Source organism: Halichoeres trimaculatus, unplaced genomic scaffold, assembly GCF_033239565.1.
Source record: "Halichoeres trimaculatus isolate MK-OKI-2021-1 unplaced genomic scaffold, fHalTri1.1 fHalTri1_scaffold_14, whole genome shotgun sequence".
NCBI classification, from domain to species: Eukaryota; Metazoa; Chordata; class Actinopteri; order Labriformes; family Labridae; genus Halichoeres; species Halichoeres trimaculatus.
The window spans coordinates 34,322,136-34,349,860 of NW_027437192.1; the positions used below are offsets into that span (position 1 = coordinate 34,322,136).

At 40.1% G+C, this 27,725-nt stretch overlaps 1 protein-coding gene across 1 annotated transcript; it reads left to right on the forward strand.

The window, feature by feature from the left end:
- The first annotated feature begins 113 nt into the window (after window positions 1-113).
- Window positions 114-23,911, forward strand: mrps18b (mitochondrial ribosomal protein S18B). Its single transcript, XM_074687369.1, has 8 exons — window positions 114-207; window positions 319-410; window positions 4,007-4,175; window positions 4,248-4,345; window positions 4,593-4,661; window positions 17,022-17,088; window positions 17,181-17,240; window positions 23,627-23,911. Exons 2-8 carry the CDS (start codon window positions 330-332, stop codon window positions 23,818-23,820), a joined length of 738 nt encoding a protein of 245 aa, XP_074543470.1. The 5' UTR covers window positions 114-207; window positions 319-329; the 3' UTR covers window positions 23,821-23,911.
- Window positions 23,912-27,725: the final 3,814 nt, after the last annotated feature.

Sequence of the window (27,725 nt, forward strand, 5' to 3'; positions counted from 1 at the left end):
TTTTGTCGAGATAACCAACTTTGAGGGCTTGTTTGATAGATAAATTAATTTTATAGTGTTCATTTAAAATGGCGCTCAGCCTGTCAAGCCGCTATGGTCATATGAGCAATGGCAGCGTCACAATACCACGGCACGCTACCATTATGATTTTAAGCACTGCATAACCGCAGTAGACCGTTTTAATTCACAACAATGGCTTTACTGTAGGTGAGTTTCGATAAAAAGTGTCGATTATGTCATAAAATTAAGCATATAAAGTGATCTGCACGTAGACTGCGTAACAAAACGTCACCTTTCAACTTCGACCTCCAACCTCAGTAACAGACAAGATGGCAGCCTCCTTGCAAAGAGTCGTGACGGCTATCTGCCGTTTATCTCCTTCAATTGTACTCCCAACCCGAAGGTATCAGGTAAGATATTTAAATAGGATGCTGATAAAACTTAAGATAATCTTTCTGTGTAAGAAGTGTATTATTTGTTATAGTCAGCGTCGGCACTGAACGCAGTGATAAGCCAAACGGCTCAGTCTTCACTAGTTACGTTTCTATAACGGTTGGAGAAACCAAATCACAGAGCAGATTCCACTTAAATATCACGATATACTGTTATTATTCCTGAGTGATTCTATAGTAAGGGGTACATTTAATGTTCATGGGATATACTTATCAATTTTACCAAGTATTGAGTTCAAGCATGACCAATTTTACAGTGGGTCATTTGGGTGATAGTTCACTTTTATTTAATACAGAGCGTTAACAGGTTCGTTATATATTTAACTTAGTGCAAATCGTGTTTTGAAATAAGCAGTTTTTTTACTGTATGATTTCTCAAATGATAAGTTTGCACTTCAAAATTAACACTTTAATATATGTTTGTAAATATTATTTTCAGTATTACTTGTTTAAAATATTTATTAAAATATGATGAAGGTGTTTTAAAAACCATTTTAATAATCTATGTTGATAAAACAATTCATTTTTTGTGTGTCAGAGAAATCAGTATCAACTGTGTTGTCCATTGAAAAATGGCCTATAAATCAGCAATGGTTTGCTCCAAAGTCACAAGAGTTAAATCAATTGAAGTTACATCCTTTTTTTGTGGGAACCATGAAGAAATTGTTGCATATATTAACTCCTCCTCATCAATTTTTCATCCAAATGATTGTCTATTAATGGTGGGCTTTGATTATCTGTCAACTGTGTTACAAACATTTTCATGCATTCTTAATATCAACGCAAGACCAAACTGTGAAGAAAAAGCACAGAAATATGAGGTGATTGAGGTCAAGTAGTGCCATGTTCAAGGTCTGTCAGTTAGCACAAGTGTAAAAAAAATGGAGAAAATTGTCAACTGTGTTACCAGCAGAGTTGGGGTCTGTTACTCAAAAAAGTAAAGAGTTACCCGTTACTCGTTACTATTGAAAAAAAATAGTGCCTTACACTACTTGATTACTCCATGGAAATAGTAAAGAAGTTACACTACTCCTTACACTACTTTATCCCCCTGATGCATCTTTATATACTTCAAGAGATTCGCGGTTGTGTTCCATGCAGTATTCAGCCTCTTATTTCCTGGGCATAACTTGCATTTTACGGTCACGTTCTTCTCCTTCTGCTCTACAAAATCAAAATAATGTGCATATGAACTGTCACAGTAAAATTGGTTGCCTTATATAAATCTTTGCCCCACTGACAACACTGCACTCTCTCCCACTGTAAATGCCCCTTTTAAAGGAAAAGTTCGGTTTATACAGCTTTTACATTGTTTATAGAATGAAGTAGAACAAAATACTCACCCAGAAGGCTTTCCTGATCCAAGCAGTGCTTCAGGAGATATTTAGACCCAAAATTGTGTAGTGGACGTCCGTATAATGGGATCCATCGTGGCATAGACAGCACCGCTCCTAAAACTGCATTAATCGTCCAAAAACTTGTGTTTTTCACCAATATTCCATCATGGTCCGCTCCAGGTTAGTGCTCTGTTGCAGTCTGTGTCACTCCAGACAGCGCTGTGTGGCTGTAATGACCTCTGAACCGACGAATACTTTGTTTACATTTGTCCCTCAAAAAAAAGGAGTCTGCTCTCCAAAGAGTACTGCGTATGCGCACCGCTGCCACCGTTCAATCTACTGGTGGTAATAAAAAGAACTCTGCTTAAATAGTAATATTTTGGTTGCTCTATTTGCAGTCAATGTAAAAGTAACGATCATGGCGTTTCATTTGTAACTCTAGTTTGACCACTAATCTAGGAGGAGTAGCGCCGATACACTACTCGTCCCTATCAAAAGTAATTTAACCACTTGTAACGTTCGTTACTTGTAGTTAAATACCCAACTCTGGTTACCAGTCACAAAAATTAATGTTGTAGATACAGGTTTGTCCCGTCAACTGTTTTACTCTGTCAATTGTGTTACCCTGTCAACCGTGTTACCATGTTTTGTCAACCCTGTCACATGTGATCTTTGTCTCATAATTCTTTTAGATTTTGGCTTAACTGTAATATAAATGATGAGGGACATTTCCAGGGAGTTTAGTCTTGGATAGTAATGTTGAAGAACTCTTAAATCAGTATTATATAGATCTATGTTGGAAAAAATGGTCACAACTTTTATTCCATTATACAGTTGACAAAATTATACTCCTAAATTTAATCCTAAACTTTGATATTTAAAAATTCATTAGAGCTTAAGATTGCCAACTAATGAATTAAGGACATTCCAGGTGTACCATTTGCAATCAAATAGAAAATGAAACAAAAAAGCACATAATATTTTCACTTTTTTTGTATACCTGAAATGTACTCCTAATTACAGAATCACTCACCTACTGTGGGCAGACTTATCCAGAAATGTGTAAAGTGAGCCTATACCTGGTTAACGACAGCATGATAGACTATATTCTTAAACCTGTAAAGGGAAAACTCTACCCAGCCTCTTGGAAATGCTTCAAAAATACCCAAAGATACTCAGGGACCACTAAGTAGCTTTATAGACTATACATTTGCTATTATTTAAATGATTCCTTTTCTGTTTGAAGTGAACATTCCTGTGACATGGACATTAATAAAGCCCCACAAAATGCCTAAATAAAACGAAATAGAGAGGTAGCCCAATGTTAAAAAAATGTGTTTCATCTATGCAGAAATGCAAATTAAGTCCCAAAAATCTCAGTTAATCAAATTAAACAAGATAAAACGATAGAAAAGGAGGTGTTCTTCATTGATTTTTTTATGTGAACAAAAGAAGAGAAGAAGTCATCCATCATTTATTTATTCATTTTGGCTAATGTAAAAATATAAACAAGGGCTCAAAGTAAAAGATCGCCTTCAGTCCTCCTCATCTTCCTTTCCTGTTTTCTTCCTGTTTTTGTCTGGTGCGACATGACGCACGCATGCATGTCCAACTTATTCCCAGGTAGCTGGGAATAATGCCAGTGGCCCACTGCTGTGGTGTACTATAAATATTAATGATCTGTAGAACAAGCTGAGCAAAACCAGGAAACTTCAGGAAATTTATTAAATTCTCGCAGACATAATTTTACTACCAAAAAGGAGCACGTGTCCAGGTAAAAAAGGACGTGTTGTCAGCCTGTTATATTATATTTTAGTCAATGTTTGTGAATGCAGTAAGGTTTTGTTGTTAGTATATTTATCTGTTGATGTGATGGAGTCAATGCAAAGCGCTCCTCTGTAAATAAAAAAGGAATATAAAATATCTGTAAAGTTAGCTCATGTCTCCTTAGCAGACTGAGGGATTCTACTGTTCATTCTACCCGAATAGAGGAAATAAAATGTTCTACTGTTTTGAGATTTGTGAATAAACTCTTGCTCAGTCTGAAAATATAGACTGAGTGCTCTGAGGAATTAAGATGTACCTGTAGACCGGTGAGTGTAGCTTCAGTGTGTGAGTACATAGCATTTAGCATAAGCTGTAGCTGTGATAAGGTGACAGCAGGTAGGCAGAGGTGAAGGAGTTCTGAGTGTTGTGATGATCTTCTCCTGCCTCCAGATCGGTCTGCAGAGGTTACCTGTGAGTGTGGCTGTCATACCAGGTGTGTGCCACCGCCTGTGTCGGTTTTATAACAAAGCAAGCGTCCTGCAGGATGAAGAAGCAGCTCAGGCTGTTGAGATCCTGTCCAGGTACAAAGACCGTCCCTGGGAGTACCTACAAAGTGAAGGTGAGTCAGATAAAAAACACACACACCTACTTCACTTTGTACCTGAGACTTACTATGGGTTCCTCTTCCAAGAGTACACAAACAGGTATGGATCCAGTCCAGTATGGACAGGGTACAGAAGGAACCATAAAGGAGGGATCCCCCCCCAGAAGACCCGCAAGACCTGCATCGTAAGAACCTTTACACACCTGATGTAAATCTGTAATCAAAGTTTGATTGATTTTCCAAAAGCTTAAAGGAACAAGTCTTTGGTTCCAGGAACATGCCATGTAAAAGTAGCTCAGGGTTCAGAAAATACAGTGATAGTTACTATTTCACAACAACAACCTGTGACATCAGGCTCAGTCTACAATAGCCTTTCACTGTCTAAATGTGACCTGAGCCAGAGACAGTGTCCGACTGTTTGTGTCTATGCAGAGAGGAGACAAGATCTGTGGGAACCCCTGTCCAATATGTCGGGATCCAAACATTATCATCCACCACCAGGTGAGTTCACACACACACACACACACACACACACACACACACACACACACACACACACACACACACACACACACACACACACACACACACACACACACACACATACACACACACACACACACACACACACACACGCAGGGATAAACAGACACACACTACACAAAGAGGGGTCCAGCTTTTGACCTCCACTCTCAGCAGAATCTCTTTGAGGCTCCACTCCTTCACTATCAGAAGGAAGTGACGTCAGGATGTGAGGTTTGAAAAAAATGGAGTTTACAATTAAATAAATATGGAATTGGTCAGTGGATCTGGATATCTCTGGGCATAATTAGATGAAAATAAGTAAAAATAGCATGTCACCTTACATCAATGTATAGTCTGCATTGTTTTTTTCTTTTTATTATTGATACATGCTAACCACTAACATATCAGTGCAATTTTCCATGTACATTAGCATCATCATTTTTTAAAACCAGAATCAGAATACTTTAGTGATTCCTGAGGGGAAATTTCATTTCAGTTGCTTCCCTTCCAAGTCATATCAGAAAACAGACAGTAACATGGGAATACAGCCATGGGAGAAACCTGGGAGCTGCTAGCGTTCCTAGCGCCGCTTTATAAGTGATATGAAACAAAAATATTGGAAGAAGAGAGGGGGGAAAAAAAGGTCAATTCTAGACTATTCCCCAACTGTGGGCATAGTTTGAGATTAAGAAAAAAAACCACCCCAACATATAAGCATATGATAACAACTAACAAAAAACTTGAAGACTTGCACAAATGTCACTGCACAGCCACGGAGGGGTGCGCATGCAGCCTTACTCGGGCACGTGTGCATCAAAGCTCTGCAGCTAAACTGTAACGGAACCAAAGAAGGCATTGAGTCGGTTGTGTGTGTGCCATGTGACTTCATACGTGTCTATGTGTAAGCCAGTGGACTTCATCCCCACCCAGACTCAACAGTGTCTCTGCCGTCTGACAATGCCAAGGCCACAGCTGTCTCCGTGGAGACGGCGTCCAAGAGTTCTAGATAGCGCTGAACGATATTGGAAAATAATCTAATTGCGATTTTTTGGGACCAATATTGCGATTCAGCATGCAATTTTTAGGGGGGGTGTTTATCTTCTACATTATTTACTGTACACAAGCAACAAACCGTTCTATAGTGTAACCAACACAACAAAAGATACTGTCAACATATAAACAACTTTTTTCTGTATGCCAGGTCTACATGTTTTGATGTTGAGTTGAAGTATGAATTGATACGAATAACATATCTTAGTTTAACTATTACAATGACAGTAGAATATTGACTGATTAATTTAACCTCAAGCCTTATAGAACTGTAACAAAATTATCACTAAGTAACTTAAATAAAATCAGAAAAAGCACTACAGAACGACAGGCCTGGTATGAATCTCACACAGAATACAGTGCAGAAATGTAAATTAAAACAAATCTCTGGTTCAACCACTGAAATGTCAACATGTGGAATTCACTTTTTTAGAAAATGAAAAAGAAACACTGTGTGAACATAAATTTAAATATTAATTGAAAATTTTTTTTACTGGTCTCTCATCAGTAACAAAACACACACTAAAGTCAGTGCACTTCATTTGTTGTTTTTTTAAATAGCAGCCTTTGCGATTTGAAAATTGCATTCTGTGACATTGTGAAGTCAGTTGAGAGTAGAGGTCTGCTGCTCGACTGTCTTGCACACACTTAAACAGAGATGTTTAACGGTTTAACCAGAAAAGGAGCGTTTTCAGTCCTTGTTCTGGGAGTTCAGACAGTCTGTCTGATGGAGCCAAATGGCCAACAGGTAGCATAAACACCTAGCTCAAATATTTTCATTAAATTCACGGCTGATAGCACTGTATGAATGAAAAGACATGTTAAAAGAAGAAAAGTAGTTCAGGGGGAGAAACTCCATACCACCAGGGGTGCTGTTCTACTAATAGTATAACCGTCACAACTGTTGTTCAATAAGTGATATCAGAACACCAAGAAAAAAAATACCACAAATAACTCATTGACTGTCAGCCATTTTCAGCGCATCTTGAATAATCTTTCAAGATCCAAATAAGATTGTTTTCTATGATCATGTTAACACCAAAACTACCTAAGAGTGGACTTTTGTCTTTGTGTCTGTCTTCCTTTTTTTCATCGTAAAACATTTTTATTTTCAATAAAGTGAAATACAAGACAGCAGAAAGGTCTATCCTGATGCAATATCAGTGATGAGATGACTTGTTCAGTTTTTCTTTTTAACACCTCATTGTTTCCAATTACCCTTTGTAGATGTGCTTTTGTGAAGATTTCCACATCGTGTTACTTCTCTCTCTAATTCTTTTCTTTTGATATTTGTACCGTGGTTTTTAAATGAAGTGTATAAAATGATAATTTGTCTTAATGTTACTTTTGCTGCTTCCCAAATAATATTAGGGTCCAAGGAGGGATCATTATTTTCATTAATATGATTTTTTATCCACCCTCGTATTTTTGATTTGAATTCATCATCTCTAAGAAGAGAAGGGTTTAAATTTAAATTTACATCTCTTAGATGTGCTTTTTTGCACTATTTAGATGAGTTGTTAAGTAGATTCTTGAATAATCTGAGAGGATAATTATGTTGAAATGCTGACTCAGCATTTCAACATATTGTTATCCTGTGACTTTATTGCTGTGAATGCAGTAATGCATTCACAGCATATGTTCTTTTGTGTCAAAAAAATTTCTTCTTCTTCTTCTTCTTCCGCCCGCTTTTTTGGACCGCTAAAACTTCTACAAACTTCAACCGATTTTCACCGTTCAAACTTCAAAACGTGTGTTTCAGTGGGGACAAGGGGGGTATGACTCTTCAGAAACTTTTCACAAATACTTTCCGAGATATTCAACAATTTACGAAATTTCGGTCCCATAGAGATGAATGCGGAATTTTCAAAATTTCCTCCCTTCAGGACATTTTTTCAGCCTGCTTCAAACCCTCCTCATTAATTCATACATTCAGCTACAAACTCCATTCAAACTTCACAATATTCAGCTATCTTTTGGCTTCATTCAGTGGGTTTCAAATGTTTCCTAGCATTCATAGTTACTTCACAATGACCCTTCAAAGGTCATGATGATTTTCAGCTCTTCAAGCCATTTAACATTGGTGTGTATTGGACGGAATGTTTCGGCTTAGACTGGGAGATTCAAATGACAGACTGGGGAGAGGGGGAAACAAGACCTGGGAAACTTCTGGGTAAACTGCTCTCTTGGCCACATTTTTTGAGCTGTCAACACAAATAAGCCCTCAAAATGTAGGGAGGCTTGTCCTGCTTCTGACAAAGTGGTTTTTAAAGCAAAAGATTTGAGCCCTTTTTCACAAAATGGCCAACTGTCGGGCAAAGTCAGCTCTGGCACCCATGTACCCCAATGTTAATTCCTGAGGGGTTTTCTCAGGGATCAGTCAAATTTCCCTCATCTATCTATTGCTGTCATGGGCGTATTTCTGCATCTTCAGACATGAATTTTACGTGGAGAGCTTCCTCAGGGTCTCAGGAATCCTACGGTGTGATCATTTTTCTGATCGGCCCTTTGGTTTTGTCACAGTCGTAGGCAGTTTGACACCCTGATTTCAGTGGAAATGTGTTGGGAATCAACAGACTCCACCAGCTCTCTGATGGCAGTTGGTAAACAATGATTACCATGGCAACATCTGGCTTCAGATGAGCCTCAGCTAAAAGGCTTACATGATTAAAAACTCACTCACAGGACACACAGGATTTCAAGAGATAAGACTTGCAATATTCCTCAGCCAGGTCATTGTTTCCATAAATATTCTTTAAAATTTAATTCATTGCTTCGAATTTTGAAAAGATGCAGCCATTTGAACTTTAAATTCATTTATCCATTCCATTGATTCATCCATTAATTTCCTTTCATCCAAGAGTTAATGGGGGGCTTATTCAGCACTCTGCATTAGCAGTTGAGTGCAAGCTTTTCAGGAATTATTTCAACCATTTTCAGACATAAATTCAGTCATTCATGTTCAGTATTCTGCTTTAGCATTTCAGTGCAAGCCTTTCATGACTTCTTTCTTCTATTTTCAGACATATCTTCAGTCATTCATGTTCAGTATCAGCATTAGCAGTTCAGCGCAAGCTTTGTAAGACTTCATTCAGCCATTTTCAGACATAACTTCAGTCATTCATGTTCAGCGTTCTGCGTTAGCAGTTGAGCGAAAGCTTTTCAGGACTATTTCAACCATTTCAGACATATCTTGAGTTTTTCATGTTCAGCTTCCTGCATTAGCAGTTCAGCGCAAGCTGCTTCAGCATTCTGCATTCACAGCGCAATTTCTTCAGAAATTGCTTTTCTAGTTCCACTTCTTCTTCTTCTTCTTATTCTTCCGTACGTTTTTTGGCTCTTTTCACAGCCTTCAAATTTTGTCCGATTTTCACCGTTCAACTTTTAAACTATTCAGCTTGTTTAGGAATAGTGTGCTATATCTTTTCACTTTTCTAACTATTAAACTTTTTGATTTATTCAGCTTTTTCCAAAAAAATTTCTCTATGTCAAACAGATGGGAAATTTCAGCTCCTCTGACTAAAATCTGCTTCAACTTCAACAAGCTCTAACTTCAGCTTACTCCCACTTACAGACTTCATTTTTGCTTTAAAATGTTCACTGATCTTTCCACTACTGATATCTGTAATAACTTTTTTAATATCTTCAACTGTTTTTGAGATTTCACTGTATAAGCGACACAAACTTTTCACTCTTTTCACCTCTCCTCCTGCTCTCAGAGGGCGGAATGTTTTCAATTTGACTGAGAGAAGCAGCTGCTGCTACTGAAAAAAACTGCCGATTAACCTGCCATAAAATTCTCAAACTTGACTCAAATCAAACAAAAAAGGCTGCTACTCCTTCAACTTCAACTGCTTCTACCTTTTGCAGACTTTGACTCGAGACTCTGTTCACACATTAAACTGGTCCTAATTCTCCTCATCTCATTTACACATTAATCATAGATTTCTGCTTTCTTCTACATTTTTAAGATTTCACTGTTTGGTTTCTCTCTCTTTTTATTTAATTATTTTAACTTTTGTAGGCTGATTTACATTTCCACTGTATCCACTTTCTTTATCCACTCATTGTCTTTTCCTCATTTCTCTTAACATTTTTTTTTTCCTTTATTTTACATTTTCAGTTTTTTCCACTTTTATTCAAACTTTTCCAGCTTCAGCATTTCAACGCATTTGCTGCAAGGAAATGCAACTTCTCTAGTTGTATTTATTGTACACTTGCTTATCACGTGGATGCATTTAGCGGGGACAAAGAAATAATCTAGTCAAGAGTAAGGATTATGAATATTAGAAAAAAAAGGTATAATCCCTTACACCTGTATTCATTTCCTGCCAAACATCAGTCAAACTACAGTCAGAGCATAACCCTTAGAGAACCTTAGTGGAGTTAGGACTGGAACTCTTTGCTTAATTAGATTTATATATTGAACACATTGCTAAATTGAGGTCTCCTCCCATAATACCCAGTCCTTTTCACGATTTTTGTTGAACAGTAATACCATGTCTGATATAAATAATGGTTCATCAGTATTTGGAGCATAAACGTTTAATAAAGAAAAGGGAGTGCAATTAAGAGCGCCTGAGATCAAAACAAATCTACCATTTGGGTCTGTGAATGTTTTTTTTCCTAAATGAAGGCTACATCTCTGTTTTGCAGAATACTTGTCCCTCTACTGTGTGATAAGACTTGACCTACCCTGTTCGTTTTTAATAATAATAACAATAATAATAATAAAAAAAATAATATTGATAATAATACATTTTATTTGGGGGCACCTTTTAGACACCCAAGGTCACCTTACATCAAAAGATAAAAGCATATTGAAACATCATTAAAACAAATCATTAGCATAAAAACAAGTGAGGTGCACAGTGTTCAGTTAAAGTGAATAAACCAATTTTAACAGATGAGTTTTGAGTTGGGATTATAGGGCTCTACTTTCATGGCGCAGCGCAGGGGGCGCAAGCCTGGCGCAGCCTGCGCAGTGCTAATATCGTGCGGCGCACCGCCGTGCGCTGCCAATTTGACAATTTGGTAGACCGTCTGCGCAGAGGTGGGTGTGACGGCGCGCCAGGGGGAGTTGACGGCGCACCAGGGGGAGGTGTCAGCAGATTCATGTTGGCGCAGTGACAATTTCGTGCCAAAAAAGTGTGCTGAAAGCTCGCCAGCTCCAACCTGGTCTATCCTCGGCGCAAGGCGGAGCGCACCCCACGCAGCTGTGATTTGATGACAGGCGCACATGTGCGCACATGTCATCAAAGCCTCAGAGGCAGGTTTCCAGAGTGTCAGGCACATTTTGTAAGGAGGATGAGGTGGAGACACCAGGAGAGTATACAGTGTATCACCAAAGGTTCTGCTTGGGGATGACAAACCAGGAGGGGAGGTGGATCAAAAGTATTCTGAATGGATAAGCCAGCTGTTTAACAATCTCTTCATTTTTTACTCCTAATAAAGACAAAGGAGCAGATTAAATCTGTCCCGGGAGCTGGCCCACACAGTGACGCGCGTCGTGTCCTCCGATGCGCCCAGCTGTCCATTGACCTGCTGCAGGCACAGCGACCGTCTCCGCTACCAACACTCTCTCCGCGGTGCTAAAGATCAGTCAGACCAATCAGACGCTGCGCCTCAGTCGCAGGGCATTTAAAGGCGAGGAGAGGCGCTCATTTGATTGGTGAAAACAGCGCTCGGCTGTGTTAAACCCACTCGCGGCTTTGCTCCTCCCTCTCTGCCATTTGCGCGGAGGGAGGCGTGGACGCGCAGCCCTGCGCCTGGACTGCGCCTGTACTGCGCCTCTCTTGGCACTGCAAGAAACTTGCAAAGTGCGCCGGTCACGCCCTGTGCGCACGGCGAAGGCCGGCGCAGGGCAGGTGCGCCTGCGCCTGCGCCTGGTCTACGAAATTAGAGCCCATAATGTTTTGAAGGAGTCTGACTGTCTCATGTGCAGTGCAGGCAGTTCCAGAGTCTGGGTGCTGAGCAGCTTGGGCACTCATGGTAGTGAGGCGTGAAGTGGGGATTGAAAGTAGTCCAGCAGAGGTTGAGTGGAGGGTGCAGAAGGGAGTGTATTCATGAAGAAGGTCACAGAGGTCAGAGGGGGCTAGGTCATGGAGAGTTTTGTAGATGAGGGGAAGGTTCTTGTATTGGATATGGTATTAAACGGGGAGCTAGTGAGGTTGGATGAGAACAGGGGTTATGTGGTCCAATGATTTAGTGTGGGTAATGATGCAGGCGGCCAAGTTCTGAATGATCTAGTTTAACGTGTTAACTATCAGAAATATAGGTTTCTTGCAGGAATACAATATCTGCTTTTCTTGCTTAAGAACCAATATTATTTACTTCCTTTTAATAGAACTACCCAGGCCTCTAACATTCCGTGAGATTATATTCATATCATACATTGTGACTGCTGTTCTGAACAAGTGTACCTAATAATGTATACCACTGAGCAAAAATAACAATGTTACTACTTTTATTCAAGGTTGTTGTTCTAAATAAACAAACGTGAAAAAAAATAGAGAGAAGAAACCTGTCTATAAAGTACCCCGACCCCTCCAAGTAGTGAAAGCCACAACTCGTCTTTCATTGTAGGCCAAAGAAAACAAAGATCACATAAAAATATGACCATGAAAACTAAGCAAAACTAAGCAAAAAAAAAAAAAAAAAGGAAAAAGAGGCTACAAAATGTCACCTAATAAACAGAGGACCAAGATAAAGATTTCAGTTGCATCAGGTATAATACTGAGAGTAGGGGAGGATCAAAAATGAAGATATTTCTTTAGTATTCAAAAAAAGAAAATTAAAATAAAAACCTTTTTTCCATTAAACTCCCCCTAATTTCTGTTTGTGGTATGGTCCATTTTTGTTTTCCCACCCAGATAGTGGGTTGATAGTTGGAGTGAGAGGCAAAAATAAGAGAAACCCCCACACTGTGATGCCCATATGTCTTAAATATTCATACTTTTCATTTGATCAATCTTTTTATTGATAATAATTTTTGAGAAAAGGCCAGGCAGTTAAATGACTCACATGGTGATCCCCTCCCTGGTTAACAAAAATGGTACCGACCCATGCAATGTCACACTTTGTTTCCGGAAGTACCCAGAGAGAAGGCGTGAGAGCCAAAACGTTAGATGCAGAATTACATTATTGTCAACGAAAGTAGGGGATTTCCCTCTCAACTTATTTAGAAAGTAGATTGGTCATGAGTTGCAGCCACCATCACAAATGGGGGAGGATAGCATTATTGAACTCTACTCAGTTTATGGGTTTTTAAAGATCAGACTCCACAGGGTCTGTGTCAACCTGTTGCTTTTCCAACTTGTTGATGAGAGCTTTCACTTCGATGGGATCATCCAGGAGTTTGATAGTTCCTTGATGGAAAAATATGGATAAACCTCTGAACATACCTTGCCGAGGAAATATTCAATCTCTGCATCAAACTCCTTGCATTTGCAACGCAACTCTGCAGAGAGATCTTGAGGTATGGTAAGTTTTGCCTCTTCCTGTTTTTGACACAAAAAAACAGGCAAAACATACTTTCTTTGAGCGTGTTCGTCTTGGGCGCTCCATCCTTTGATCCTCTTCATGATCTCCGTCGTCTTTCCTCACGATCGTGCCACTCTTTCTCTGTGAACTACAGCAACACAACCTCAGTTGGAGTGTGAGCTGCTTGAACTTTTCTGACTTGCAGCGTCTTGCTATGCCTCTTTTATCTCACATCTTCTCATATCCATGCTGATCTCTCACCTATAGAGCACACCGCTCCCATCCACAATAGTTTACGAGCATGATTTTGATTGACAAGCTCCACCGGACCCCACCTGTCACTGCTGAAAAACATAATTTACTTCTATAGGTGCAGTAAACGGTTGCACAACGCCAATGGCAGTGAAGACAGACATTTTAATATTGGCCAGTTGAAAAAATAATGTGGATTTGTAACGAATGACCAAACTCCGTTGCTGTTTAAAACGCTTTGAGGGGTTCTTTTTGAAATGTCACCGCAATTAGTAAACCAGCTTCAGAAAAAAATAAAACAATGGCAATTTAGTTCAAACTCATTTCAACTTTCCTTTACAAAATCAAACGTTCTAAATAGTTAGCAGGGGTAACTCAAAGCCTTTAAAGCATTCAGCACCTTTAAGCAACAGAAAGAAAAAAATAATTGCTAACGAAATCCACCTTTAAAACAAACATTTTCCACTTAACAATTAACACTAAAGAGTCCCTAAACAAAAAAAAATGTTTTTCCTCCTTTTAATTGTCAGAGAGAACATTGGGGGGCTGAGCCCAGATCCTATAGGGAATTTTAGGGGATGTTACCCCGGGACAAATGGTCCATCTCTATGCTTCCTTTAGCCCTGTTTCATCTTGTCTACAGCCTGGTACAGCCAACATGTTCTTAAGAATGTGTCAAAATTAAATTATATTGTACTGATAGTTCAGGATGATGCACATATAGATAACACAGGAATTAAAGCCAAAAATAGATTTCTTGTAAATATTTTGACTGAAGCCCAGTCATATTCCCCCTCATTTAAAAAAAAAGTGCTAGAGGTTACATGATCTGCTATTTTAATTTGCTTTTGTTTTGTTTTGTTTTACACGCCAGGCCATTAAAAATGTTGAGTGATGATGCCCACAGAATATATCAGGAGACATAATTCCCCCCAAAAAGCACAACATATGAGTAAAATTGTTTAAGATTTAAAATAAGATTTATTTAAAATTTATTATACTTACTACAGTAAGTGAATAAGTATACTATAGTATTAAACTTCTCTCACAAACTGTGAGTGAGAGTGATTGAGTAAAAATGCTCCCAAGTGGAATGTTTAAATAAAAATGTAACAATACAAAAAAAGAATACATTAACAAAAACACTCAAAAGATCAATAGTGATGATTATTAAAACACATTTTTTCTTTTAATATATTGTAGCAACTCTGCTGTTAGGCTTATTTTAAATCAGGGCTCTACACTCACTTTTACACTGGTAGCACTGGTGCCACCACCTTTCTCAGTTGGTCACACCAGCACATGATTTGGTCCCACTCTTTATTTATTTATTTATTTATTTATTTATTTATTTATTTGGGTGCAGTAACTCTAGATATCATTTTCCTAAATATTTTATTGGAAATATGAAGTGACTGCAAGAAGCACTACTTGACAAAACATGTTGTATCTTTAATGTAACTTTAAAAAAAGAAAAAATGCTTCTTAAATTAAAGCTAAGAATAACTACAGACATGCCTGTGTTAACATACCAGGGTTATAATAGTTAACAAGAACATTTTTGTTGGAAAAAATAAAAACAAGGCTTTACATAAAAGAATGACTAAAATTCTTCAGTGATTTTACAAAACTTTCTAAAATAACCTAAAATGAAAGAGAAAATGTCTTTAGTTTGTGTCTTTATCAATCTGTGTCATACATAAACTCTTTACTTTTACCGATCAGGAGTGCTGACTGGCTGCCAACACTCCTGAATATGGAGGGAGAGTTTAACTCTTTCTCCAGCTGGTCTCCCAGCTTGTGATTTCTCCTGATTATCCCCCTACTTAAGTTTGCTCTAATATTTTTCTGAGTCAAATCAAGTCCTGTACTTGGACGTTTTATCGAAAACTCAAAAACCACCCACCCCTCTCTCTCCTGGTTGGAGTTAAACTTGATGAGTTGATGAGTTAAACTCTTGCACTGGTTAAAAAGTTGATTCATCCTGTGGTTAGCCCTGATATGCTCGACATGCTCTGATCTACATTGTGGAGTCACATCTGTCTTTCGCCCTGGTTCTCCTGACCTCATGGAAGGGTAGAACTTCATGTTGCAGTGAAAAACGAGTCCACAGTGAGTAAAAATGTGACAGAAGCAAAAACCCAGCCTAAAATTCAAATCAACTCATCTTAGGTACCAGAATGTGTAGATTCTGTAACGATAGAACCACAACACTTTTTTCCTGTGTTCCTTATGCCTCAGGGTACCTTAAAGTGTGTTGTATATACTCCCACCTTATTTCTAAAAAAGATTTAAAGTCAGAAAATCAGAAAAATAATTTTTGTTTCTCTTTTTTCAAGTGAATTACAGCTTTTACATTTTGTTACACTGCATACAGACATATTGAGTTTCAGCGGCCTAAAGCCTTGGTTGTCCTGAATTAATAGAGGTGCTGCTCTTCACAGAGGAAAATGAAACCACAGTGAGTAAAAATATGACAGAAGCAAAAAACGCTCAGAGAGTGTTTGGGGGGTTTAAGGTGTTTTAAGCAGACTTCAGCCCTAAAGCATGTTTGGAATAGCCAGTGCTACCGCAACCGTGCCGTGCTTAAGCATGATTCACTTCTCTGCTTTGGCACGGTTTACTAAATGCACGAGCACAAGCACGCGGACAGAGCGTGTGATCCATGACTTATGATCACCGAGAGCTCACCTCTCGACAATCATTTTAACAAAGCGGGGGTGTTAGAGGGCTGTGATGGGCCAAATGACTTGAAGTCTAAAAGTGCCTAAAACTTGTAACAGTGCGCTCTGTCTCATTTTGCTGACTCTGATGAGACCGCGCTTCATGCAAACAGACGCTTCACGTGCGCGTGTACGCCACAGCGCTCTCTCTTCAGAACAGGACAGAGCGCAGTTGGAGGAGACTGACTGAGCCAGTGAATTATCCGGGGCTGAGGAAAAAGCACCTGGGGCTGAAGCCAGGATGCCCAGGCCAGGCGACGCCTATGTCTGTCACCTTAATTTTTCTTCCATTTTTTTTCCACACACACACAGACACACACAGACACACACAGACACACACAGACACACACAGACACACACACACACACACACACACACACAGACACACACACACACACACACACACGCACACACACACCTGTTTAATGTAGCACTGTCACTCATTTACAAATCTACTCTTCTTCGAGCATTCATTTGATAAGTCATTCACTACAATATTGTAATGTCCTAGGATTTCAAATTCTTTATTTAGGGACATTAAGTAGATATGAGATTGAAATGCAATTTAATAGATTCAAAGTTTACAGAAACTAAAATTAATCAGATTATTTTTTTAAATCGTCTGCATTACTTTATACAGAATGTGAAGCTGTTGTACACAAAGCTCATACCCATGCTAACCTGTTCTTGCTTTATACAAAAAGTGAAGCTGTCCAAAACAAAGCTCTTTCCATGCTGAGCTAACCTCTTCCTATGTTTAACAGAATGTGAGGCTGTTGAATGTGTGTAGCTAACTTATGCTAAGCTGTCTTGGTCCTGTTTTGTACAGAATGTGAAGCTGTTGCAGCAGTTCATCAGCCCTCAGACTGGACAGGTTTTTGATCCCACCAGAACAGGTGAGTCATTGATATGATAGTAGGGTCATATGATTATAGTTTGGGCATATGATGAAATGTTCATTTTGTGTGTGTGTGCGCGTGTGTTACAGGTGTGTGTATGAAGCAGCAGAAGAAGCTGAACGAGGCAATAGATGCGGCTAAAGATCACGGTAATCAGTGTCTGTTGTAACCCGTAAGGGTTTGTTTCCCTCAGGAACATTAAAGGCTCAGTCTGGACTAATAGTGCAGACTTCACACTGCCCCCTCCTGGCAGTAGATTAACACGGCAGTAGGTTAACCCATATGGTAACATCAAACAGCAAGAAAAGTGCTTAAAACTACAGCTCATCAAGCGTCTGCTTGAAGCTAGCCTCAGAAGTACCAGAAAACCACAAAACAACAAGAGAAGAGAGCCAATCTTGACAGCAGGAATTAGCACGTTTACAGCAGAAATTAACATGTTTACAGCAGATAGAAACACATGTACAACACTGATTAATATGTTTGGGGCAGATAGAATCACATGTACAGCACTAATAAACATGTTTACAGCAGGTAGAAAACACTTTTACAGCAGTAATTATTGTATCAATTGCAGCAATAAACATGTTAACAGCAGAATTAACATGTGCACAGCAGTAATATACAAATAAACATGTTAACAGGCCGGTTAAAACGTGACGAGTCTGAGGACATAATTTCTCTATCAGTACACAATTATCAGTGGCTGTGTTTTTTTTAATGACTCCCTGGCATGGCTTAAAGGGCATATTGCAGGTTAAAGACAGCAGTTAAGCAATTGATAGCAAAATAACCTAAAAGTCATATTCTGAAAGATATTTCTAATGAATAACCCAGAGGGTTCCTCATTAAAAACTGTGATTTGAAGGTAACATCACAGAGGGGGTCCTTCTGGTTCTGCCTCTGTTTACCATCAATAAACATGGATCAGACTGTCACTCCTGTCAATGAAGAGAAAGAAAATTAGTATTCCTATCTATATGATGGTCCTCAGGGTTAAAATTTTAAGCCTGTTAGGAAAGATGGAGAGCGGGAACAGGGCAGGATGAGGAGGAATAACGGCTGTAGGAGAGCAGTGGAGTTGTGGTTTGAAGAGAACGGAGCAGGGCCCTGTTCTATAAAGCAGGATTACTGCCTAGCGAGGTAGCTTTGAGGATAGGTTCTGGATTCCCTGTTCTACGACACGGGATCACTCCTCAGAGAGGCAAGTCTCCATGGCAACATACGCTGAACGGCTAACCTGCTCTGGGACAGGTTAGGTTCCAGATTGAATTTGCGGACAATAAAAACCCCGCCCACTGACCAATGAGCCCTCACGAAAAAATGGCTTGTCTGTTCTTAGAGGATCCCGTGGACATCGGAGTTCGCATTGTCCGAGGAGCACTCCGGCGCGCGAGAGTTTTCAGGGACCACACCGACCCACTCTCTTTTTGGGATTACCACCTTTATGAAAGGTACCGGTTTTCCAGGGAGGGGTTGGTAGTACATGACACTTTCTACAGGTAGTTAAAGGGAATGAAGAACTCTCACTGCCGTAATAAGATCTTCAATGCCAACACTTCTGTTCCATGACAATATTTTATTGTCCGTATTAAAATTGTGACAGAAATTCATGTAGGGCTCATGTGGGCTACATATAACACAAAAAAATGTAAACACGATAGGAATGAACAAATGAGTAAATTAATCTAAGAAATAAATTGGGTATGGTGCATGTTACAGTAAAAGTGCATGGTGAACAGAGCTATTTCAGGATGATAATGGCACAAAAGATACATTTACGCATTTAGACTGTCAGCAATTTTCTGCCAGCACTCCTTCCGTGCTTTAGCAGCGGCGACGGTGTTGCTTTTAACGTTAATTACATGTTTCTGCTCGTCATACTTCCTCATGATCACCTCCTGCTCCTCCTGTATGAAGTATGCGGTCCTTCTCTCTCCAGCCTGCTCTGACGCTCTTTGGTTGATGTTCACGATTGGTCAGATGCAGCGGGCTCCGCCTTATGTGCGTGCACGCGCTCATTTCCTAGCTGGATCCACTTATGAGGTTGATAACCAGCGTCGTAAAACCGTGTAGCCAGACTGATGGCTACTGCGCTCAGTTCAGCGAGGTAGCTCCAAGGCTATCTCGCTAGGCTGAACTTGCTTCGTAGAACAGGACCCATGTGTCCCGGTGAGTGGGTGCTGTTAGCCAGTGATATGTAGCCTGATGCTGTGTTCACATCAGGGTACTTAAAGTTTGAAATCAGATACATTGACTTCAAAATAAGTAGAAGAAGAGCTGTAGTAAGTAAGAGCTGATCATAAATCAACACGCTTTGAGCCATCATGATAAAGCCCAGGACAGAGAGATCTATCAGATGTCTATCCACTGATCTAGTCAGAAAACCGAGACTGCGCTATTATTGTATTACTTTGTCTTCAATTTATTTGTCCTCAAACTTTTTGTTGGGTTATTTAGCGTTTGGCAACTAATGGAAGGTGCATTACCGCCACCTACTTGACTGGAGTGTAGATTACCGGGGTTGGGGGGGCTGTATGTGTCACATGTGAACAGATCAACGTGGCAGAGGAGAGGCCGAGCCAGCAGGTGAGGGAAACAAGTAAACACGCAAATAACGGCAGAGCTGTCAAACAAAATTTCCAGAGCTTGGGAGTATTTTACGCTGAGTAAAGCACATAGCATGTGAATTGCAACATTTGCAAAAATGACCTTGCATGGCACAGCAGTATGCCTGCATTGATCAAGCACTTAAAACACAAACAACACTTGTTTTGTCATATTAATAAATCGTCACCCCGTTTGAAAACCACAAGGAGTACATTTAACATTAGCGTTAGCTGCTACAGATAGTGGTAGGGCAGAGGGGGTGTACTGTTTGACCTGGTGGTGAAAAGATTGAGGACACATTTTTATTTATTTTCCTTTTTGGCCCACTGAGTTCTAAATCTGATGACATAACAATGTGTTTGATATTATTTTGCCCATACTCTTGATTATTTAAGTGACAACAGATTCATCTCATTTTTTATAATTTATAAATATAGCTTCTGGTTAGCTTAAACTGTGTTCAAATATGTTGTTTATTTGTATATATCATTAAGCAAACAATAGTCATCAACTAAAATAACAGGTTTTGCGAGTTTTGCTGTAATGCATTCTCATCCTTTTCCCCCCCTTGATTTATCTATTAATAGTACATATAATCGCCAGAGTAATCGATTACTGAAATAATCATTAGTTGCAGCCCTAATCTGAATCATCTTTATAAATGGTAAAATTAAATAACACTAAGGAATAAATGCAATGAACAAGACCTAAAATGCTTGATCTCACTCACTACCACCCATTGGTCACATTAGCTGAAGGCGGAGTGAGGGGGTGCAAGCCCCCTTTGCTACGTTATATGACCCCATGTTGAAAAAAAGAGCGTTTTAACAGCTATACTGAAAACAGAGACTTTTTTCTCTAAACTTGTGGCTTTTTGGTTGAATAACATATTAAGTCAATGATTGACTTATTCTACTGCCATTGTCAGATGTTAAGTGTTTAATTACTGAAAAATTTAACCTGCAACATGCCTTCAAACCAGGGGTCACTAAGGTGGTGCCCGTGGGCACCTGGGTACCCACAATAAAACTTTCAGGTGCCCGAGGCAAGTTCCAAATACTGGTTAGCACTGGTCACAATGGAGCCCCTTCCAGAAATATATTTCCTACTATCATTTTTGTGTAAATTATTAATGATAACTGTAGAATAATTGAAATTGACATGTGAGCGGTCTCTTGTATAACTACTACTATTACTGTTATTAAAAAGTGATCTGTGCAGTTTTATTCAGGAAGTTTGGATCAGACAAGTAGCCCTTCTTCCCACTCATTTCCCCTGAGTTAGCCCTCAGTCTGAAAAAAGTTGGTGAGCCCTGGCTTAAACTAATGGTCACCTGAAAAACATGGGCTTGTCTTAACTCCAGGGCTCAGTAATTCAATGCCAGTATTCGTTACAGCAGCTCCACCTATCTGCTGAGTGGATGAACTGTGACTGAAGCCAGCATCGCATAACTGACAGCATCAAGAGGATGGAGACAGATCCTGCAGCAGACATCACATGTTTTAGGAGAAGCAGGATTTGTATGAGGTTATATTTGTGCCATCAGGAACTGAATTTGAATTAAATTATTGAATTCGAAAAGCATGATGTGTACTGAAATTAATGTTTTGAAAATGGATTTATTTTTTTAATAGAATAATTTTTTTAATTAAATTTGAATTTATATTTTGCCCATGCAAATTCAACTCTTTTTATACTTAAATTCAAGTTTTTTAAACTTAAAATTCAAAAACACAGAATTCAATCTCAATTCACAAAAAGCAGATTCAGTTTTAAAGTTCCCATCTCCTGCTCCTTTTCTGCAGTTTAATCTGGATTATTGATGTCTTCATGAAATGGTAGTAACATGTTTTGGTCCAAAAAGCCAATAAATCAAGCACAGCAGCATTGTTTCCAGGCTCTCATAGTCCCTCTGTTCAGAACGCTCTGATTTAGTGGGCGTGGCCTTCATATGTAAATGAGCCACCGCTGATACCGCCCCACTCTTCCACATCACTGAGGGCGGCACCACGAGCTCCGAGTGCACAGTGTTTAGAAAACAGAGAAGCTTGTTCACCGTAACATTACAGGCTAAAACAACAGGCTAACCGCAGGTAAAGTTAGCATCCTGAAGCTAACACAGAGACAGGGGGACACTGAGGAAAAGCTCGTCCATCTGCTCCACAGCACACAGCATTTAAAATACTCACATTTCCAGGGTCCCAGGTTTGTTGGAGGATGGTTGGTAATGCGCCTGGATTCAGGACCAGTCTATTGGCTAGCCCTCTGTTGGACTGTCCAAAGTTGGAAAAGCAGTCAGCCATGAAGTGACAAGCACACACATGCACAGTTTTACTGTGTGTAGCTGGAACATTTCCTGATAAATGAAGTCTAGACACTTAGACTTGTCTTCTTTCAAGATGGGAAGCTTGTGCATGGAACTATGTGGCTATTTATAGCCAATAACACCCACACTCGCTGCTGGAGAGATTTCTTCCTGGATGCAGGGAGAGGAGTGGGCGGGGAGGGGGTTTGGGGTTATTTGCTCCGGTGAACCAATCAGGTCAGACTTGCTCTTGATTATTCAAAAAAGTGACTCGCTGATGTTGGCAAACCCCGGAAATTCCAAACAGCTCGTTTTAGGTCAGGATTTTACATTCACAAGCACTACTAAGTACAGGTTTTGTCATTAAATATCACATTTTGTGGGCTGGCAGGAAAGACAAAGACCCACAAATATAACTAAAAGACTTAATGAAGTGATTTTTGCGTAATACGGGACCTTTAAAATTCGATTTCAATTCAAAGTGACACGACCATTAGGCCATCTTGTGCCTGTAGCGAGACTTATCGAGCACAGAGTCACGGACAACCTCTACACATCTGTGGACTCTCCTGTGTTGCGTCTAGCTGTACTCCTCCCCTGAGTGGGACAATCGTCAGTTCAACGATGGCTGAAGACCAGCGGTTGAATAATCAAGTTTGAAATCACATAATACACATGATTGTCTGTCTACTGTGTTACCCTGCGATCGACTGGCGACCGGTACTGCCTCTCGCCCAGTGACAGCTGGAACAGGCTCCTGCATCCGCCCTGTAACCCCGAAAGGGATAGCCGGTATAGAGATGAATGAAACCACAGACATGCCCCTCACCACCCCCGAGTTGACAATCGAAGATGGCTGCCCCCCATTTTAAACAGTTATCAAGCTCCTGTAATTATCAGTTCATAAGCACTTCTGACAGTTGTTTGTAACTCTAAATCAGCCGTATGCATAGTATTGTTCAACTTATATTTGTAGAAATGCTGCCACAGTGGTATTTACAGCTAACACAACAGCCCTGGTTTGTCGGCACAGCAGACATGTAGAGGGTGTCCGTGAATCTGCTCGATTAGTCTCCCCGACGGGCACAAGATGACTCAATGGTCATCCCACTCTTAATTGAAACTGAATTTTAAAACTTAATCTGCTTTTTGTGAATTGAAATTGAATTCTGTGTTTTTGAATTTTAAGTTTAAAAAAAAGTTTAAGTATAAAAAGATGAATTTTCATAGGCAAAATACAAATTCAAATTTAATTTAAAAAATTAATTCAATTAAAAAAAAAACATTTTCAAAACATTAATTTTCAGTACACAGCATGCTTTTTGAATTCAATATTTTAATTCAAATTCAGTTTCTGAAGGCACAAATATAACCCCATAGATTTGATTTACAGGAGATAAAAACTGAATGAAATTATTTTAAAGTAGATAGTTTTTAAGTTAATTAAATCAAGTTTGTGTTCTGTTATCAGCCTTGTCTCATATTGGAGTTAGCACAATTAGTGTAAAATCTGTATTTACTGTGACCACCATACAGAGAGATCTTTGTAATGTTTGTTTGATTGAATGTGTCACCTGACACACCTAACACACTAACCCCCACCACCCCCACCCTGCCCAGGTTTACTCCCCTTTCAGATCCCCCGTGCTGACTTTTCAGGAGAAGACTACTCCAACTCTCATGATGCAGTGGGCTCCACCCCCCCTCCCCTGACCTCAAATGACAGCTGGTACTCATGGTATGATGAAATAACACCTGACAAGATGGAGGTGTCCAAGGTGAGGAAGACATACAGAGCGTACCTAAAGCGATGAAGAGGATCGATGAAGAGGGGAGATGACCTCAGGCTGTATACTCTTTCTGCCGTACATAAGTTGGTGTTGTAAATAAACAAACTGAATCAGCTGTTGATTCTGTTTTTCAATGAGTGCTGGTTCTGTGCCCCATTCCTTCCTCATGATTCAAAAACCTGAGCTGAAGTCCTTTTAGCCTGATGTCAATAAGCCAAATGACAGCTGATTTGACTGAGTTGGTGTTAAGATGGAGAGGAAGGTGAGCAATCCTCTCTATCCACAAGTGAGTTGTGTTGTTTTCCCCCCCCTCTATTCACTGTGTTTTGTTTTTTTTTCGGGTGAGCTGATAAAGCCCAACTGAACTGAGGACTCTAATCAGCAGAGCTGCAGCCTGATTGGCTAGATCATCTGGTAGCCAGCCACAAAAGCTCTGAGCCAGAGGGTTTCTGGTTTGGCTGTATAATGGTGGGGCTAGGAGGAGAGCCTTTAGTCCTGCTCCTGTGTAACATTGGGTGTAGTTGTAGTTTTACACAGAATGGCTCTCATTTATCTATCTTGCATGGGAATTGGCGCAGATCTGGGTGCAAAAACGGTCATACTGCAACGTTCACGTGCGATTTATGAAACACGCTAACAGGGCCAATCACAGCGCACGCCTGATCAGCTGTCGATAAATGTGGCGGCTGAAAACAATCGTAATTTACCCCTAAATATTGAAGATTCAGCTGGCCGAACCCACGGAATCTACGACATGGAGGGGCGCATTATGAGAAAAAGGGAACTTCTCCATGCCGGTAATCGACAGCGCCATAGCAACAGAGGTAGAGAGGAAATGACGCTGTGTTGTTTGGCAGTCGGAAATGTGGGTGGAAATGTTTCCCATCAAAGACAGCAAAGCGCATCAAAATTTCAAATATCCTGAAAGATGAGATTTTTACCCGTTTTGGTGTCTCACAAGAGCTTGTGTCAGACAGGGGGTCTCAGTTCACTGGCCATGAAGTGAGTAACCTCTGTAAAACCTGGGGAGTGACAAAAATTCACCACCAGCTACCATCCACAAGCCAACTTAACAGAACGAGCCAATAGAACTATAAAGACGATGGGACAAGACTCTGGCAGAACAGTAATAATAATACAATAATAGCGCAGTCTCAGCAGAAGCCTGAGACTGCGCTGTGGGGAGAATTGATCATTTTCCTAATAGTTATCCCCTTGTGTGTTTTAACTCCGACTCGTTAAGGGTTGGTTCATTACAAGTTGTCTTTTAAAGATGTGTTTGAGCTCTGAAAGAAGCTGCAGACTCCAGCCTGAACCTGTCACAGACTGAGGAGGGAGTGGAGCTGAAGTGTGTTGATTGTGCGCAACTACGCACGAGTTGACCAGAGTTTTATGATTATTCACACCACGAGATGAGCACATGTTGTGAGCCAATATAACTATAAAGGTGATGATTGCTTCATATGTGGGACAACATCATAACAGGTGGGACCAGTGGATCTGGGAATTCTGCTTTGCCATAAACTCTGCCCAGCATGAAACCACCAGCAAGACTCTGGCAGAACAATAATAATACAATAATAGCGCAATCTCAGCAGAAGCCTTGGGGAGAACACTCAAAGGACCACTGGAGTGGATGATTAGTGCTCCACCATCACCGCAGCAGTCACCATACAGAATCCTTGGAAGACAGCAAAAAATGACAGAAATAGGAAAAAAGAGAGTAGGACAGTGTCAGGCCAGACAAGCCAGAGTTCAGCCTTTGGTACCTCCGACTTGGGGGGGATCTGTGACAGTGGCCGTTTTCAAATTCACATAGTATACTAGCAGTGCCTACTGATTAGACCAAAATGCAGTATGCAGTATGCCAACAAATGTCAGAGTTGTAGTATAAGAAAAACGCCCGGATGATGTACTGAATCGAGAAAAATCCACAGTATGCATCGGACCAGTCTGCTTCACCTACTGTTACCCACAATGCAACGCGCCTGGTCCCATATCAGAATTGAAAATGGCAGAGAGCTGAGCAACAACAACCGGAGTAGCAGAGGAATATAAATGTAAGAGCCATTTCTTTTTAATCTTTAAATCCTCATCATCTCCACCACTGAAAGTTAATATAAAATGCTCTCTCTGGCAATATATTTTCAGATAAGTCACTAGTGGTTTGTTTATTTTGTACATTTTAAATAAAGTTTTTTTGGGAAAAAAAAGTCAGCCGTAGCCAACTTCCGTTTTCTGCTAACTGAAGACCAGCGTTGCATACTACAAAATTAAACCAACTGAACAGTCATACTACATACTGCTTATGAAAGTAGTATGTAGTAGGCAGTGCCTACTACATACTACTTTAATAAGCAGTGTGTAGTAGGCGAATTCGAAAACAGCAAGTGTCACCAAAAAAGAAAGTTTGATTAAATAAGGAAAGTGTTGTTGTGATTAATGAAGTGAATCAAAGGAATGCAGTAAAATGAAAATAAATCCCTGTAAGAAAAAAATGTAAGACAGGACGGGGACCTGTTTGTGTCCTGATTTGGGTTATGGTCAAGAAAAGAAAAGAACGGACGAAATTATAAAAGGAGGACGTGGCGTCAGGGTAGGGGCGGAGAGGCGTTGGAGAGGGAAAAAGACAAAGGGTGCGTTCAAAAACTCCTTTTTGGTAAGGAACCTTCCTTACTGAAGGAATAACCCAGAAGTATTCCAGCATCGGCCATGATAAAGGCTGTTTGAATTCTCCAAACGATAAGGAAAGGAAGGTCGTTGCTTCCTATTAGCTCCTTTAGCTTAGGAAACACTGGACCATCCTTTTCAAAGGAAAGGAGAAAGGACGCCCCATAATGCATTGCGGCAGCTGAGGTATATAAATACGTCACTTGTATTTATATACTTTGTTTATGTTTTAGTTTTGAGGGACAATGAAGATATGTAGACAATACAGAGTAAACATTTGGGCAGGCATAAAGAAAAATATATGCTCCACAGTCTGTGCTGTGTGTGTGTGTGTGTGTGGGGGGCGGTAGTACATTATTTTGGTCTTTGTGTCCCCAGTAAATGTGCGGTTGTCCACCAGGTGCACCTTTTTTCCCTCCTCTTTAGTCTTTTCCCTCACTTTGGCCCTGACTTCTAGACACCGGTTACCAGCAACAAGCCAAGTTAATAAACGTTAATCAGCTTTCCCATCTACGGTTCAGAGACAGACTGAAGTCCCGGAGTTAATGAGACGAAATGCCAATTAAAACCTGAAACATACGTTCACCTGCATTTCTACAGGATTTACATCACAGGAGAAAGAGCAAAATATGAACAAAAACCCATATCTCAACAACACAAGAACACAGGCCAGGCACCCCCGGTATACTCTATTAAACGTCTGCACTAACAAACTATTGCGAGACCTCAAAGAGGGTGCGGTATTACAACCTGCGGAGGCAGAGAAGCACTGTGCCTCATCCATGCCCACATTAATCAGCGTGAGACCTTAGTACGCATGCGTGAACCTGCAAAACGTTGTGATTTCAAGTAATCGGTCTCTCTCTCTCTGAGTTTCTGCCTCCGACACACATTACAAGCATGAAGCCAGCGCGAAACGCTGTCGTCCCCTCTGTTAGCCTACCTTTTATTGACAAATTGACAAATTATTTTTAAATTATGACAAATTGTATATGAACAACTGAAAAAAAAAAATTATATAAAAAAAAATAAAAAATATTCTTGTTAGCCTAGGGGAGGCACTGCCTCCCCTGCCCGCACACCACTGCTGGCATGGATGAAGAGCAGGCAGAGTCCTGTGAAGCTATTAAAGCAGCAGTGCCTAACCGAGTACAATGTTACAGGAGAAACTTATCGACAGCGGTTCTGCAGCACCATTGTTCATTCAGGAGAGACTGTTCAGGAGAGTTACAATTGACTAAAGGGGCTGTACAAGAGGT

Coding starts and splice junctions, on each gene's coding strand:
- mrps18b (XM_074687369.1), top strand. CDS start 330: ATGGCAGCCTCCTTGCAAAGAGTCGTGACGGCTATCTGCCGTTTATCT. Junction 4,176..4,247: donor GGAGTACCTACAAAGTGAAG/GTGAGTCAGATA, acceptor TCCTCTTCCAAG/AGTACACAAACAGGTATGGA. Junction 4,662..17,021: donor ACATTATCATCCACCACCAG/GTGAGTTCACAC, acceptor TGTTTTGTACAG/AATGTGAAGCTGTTGCAGCA.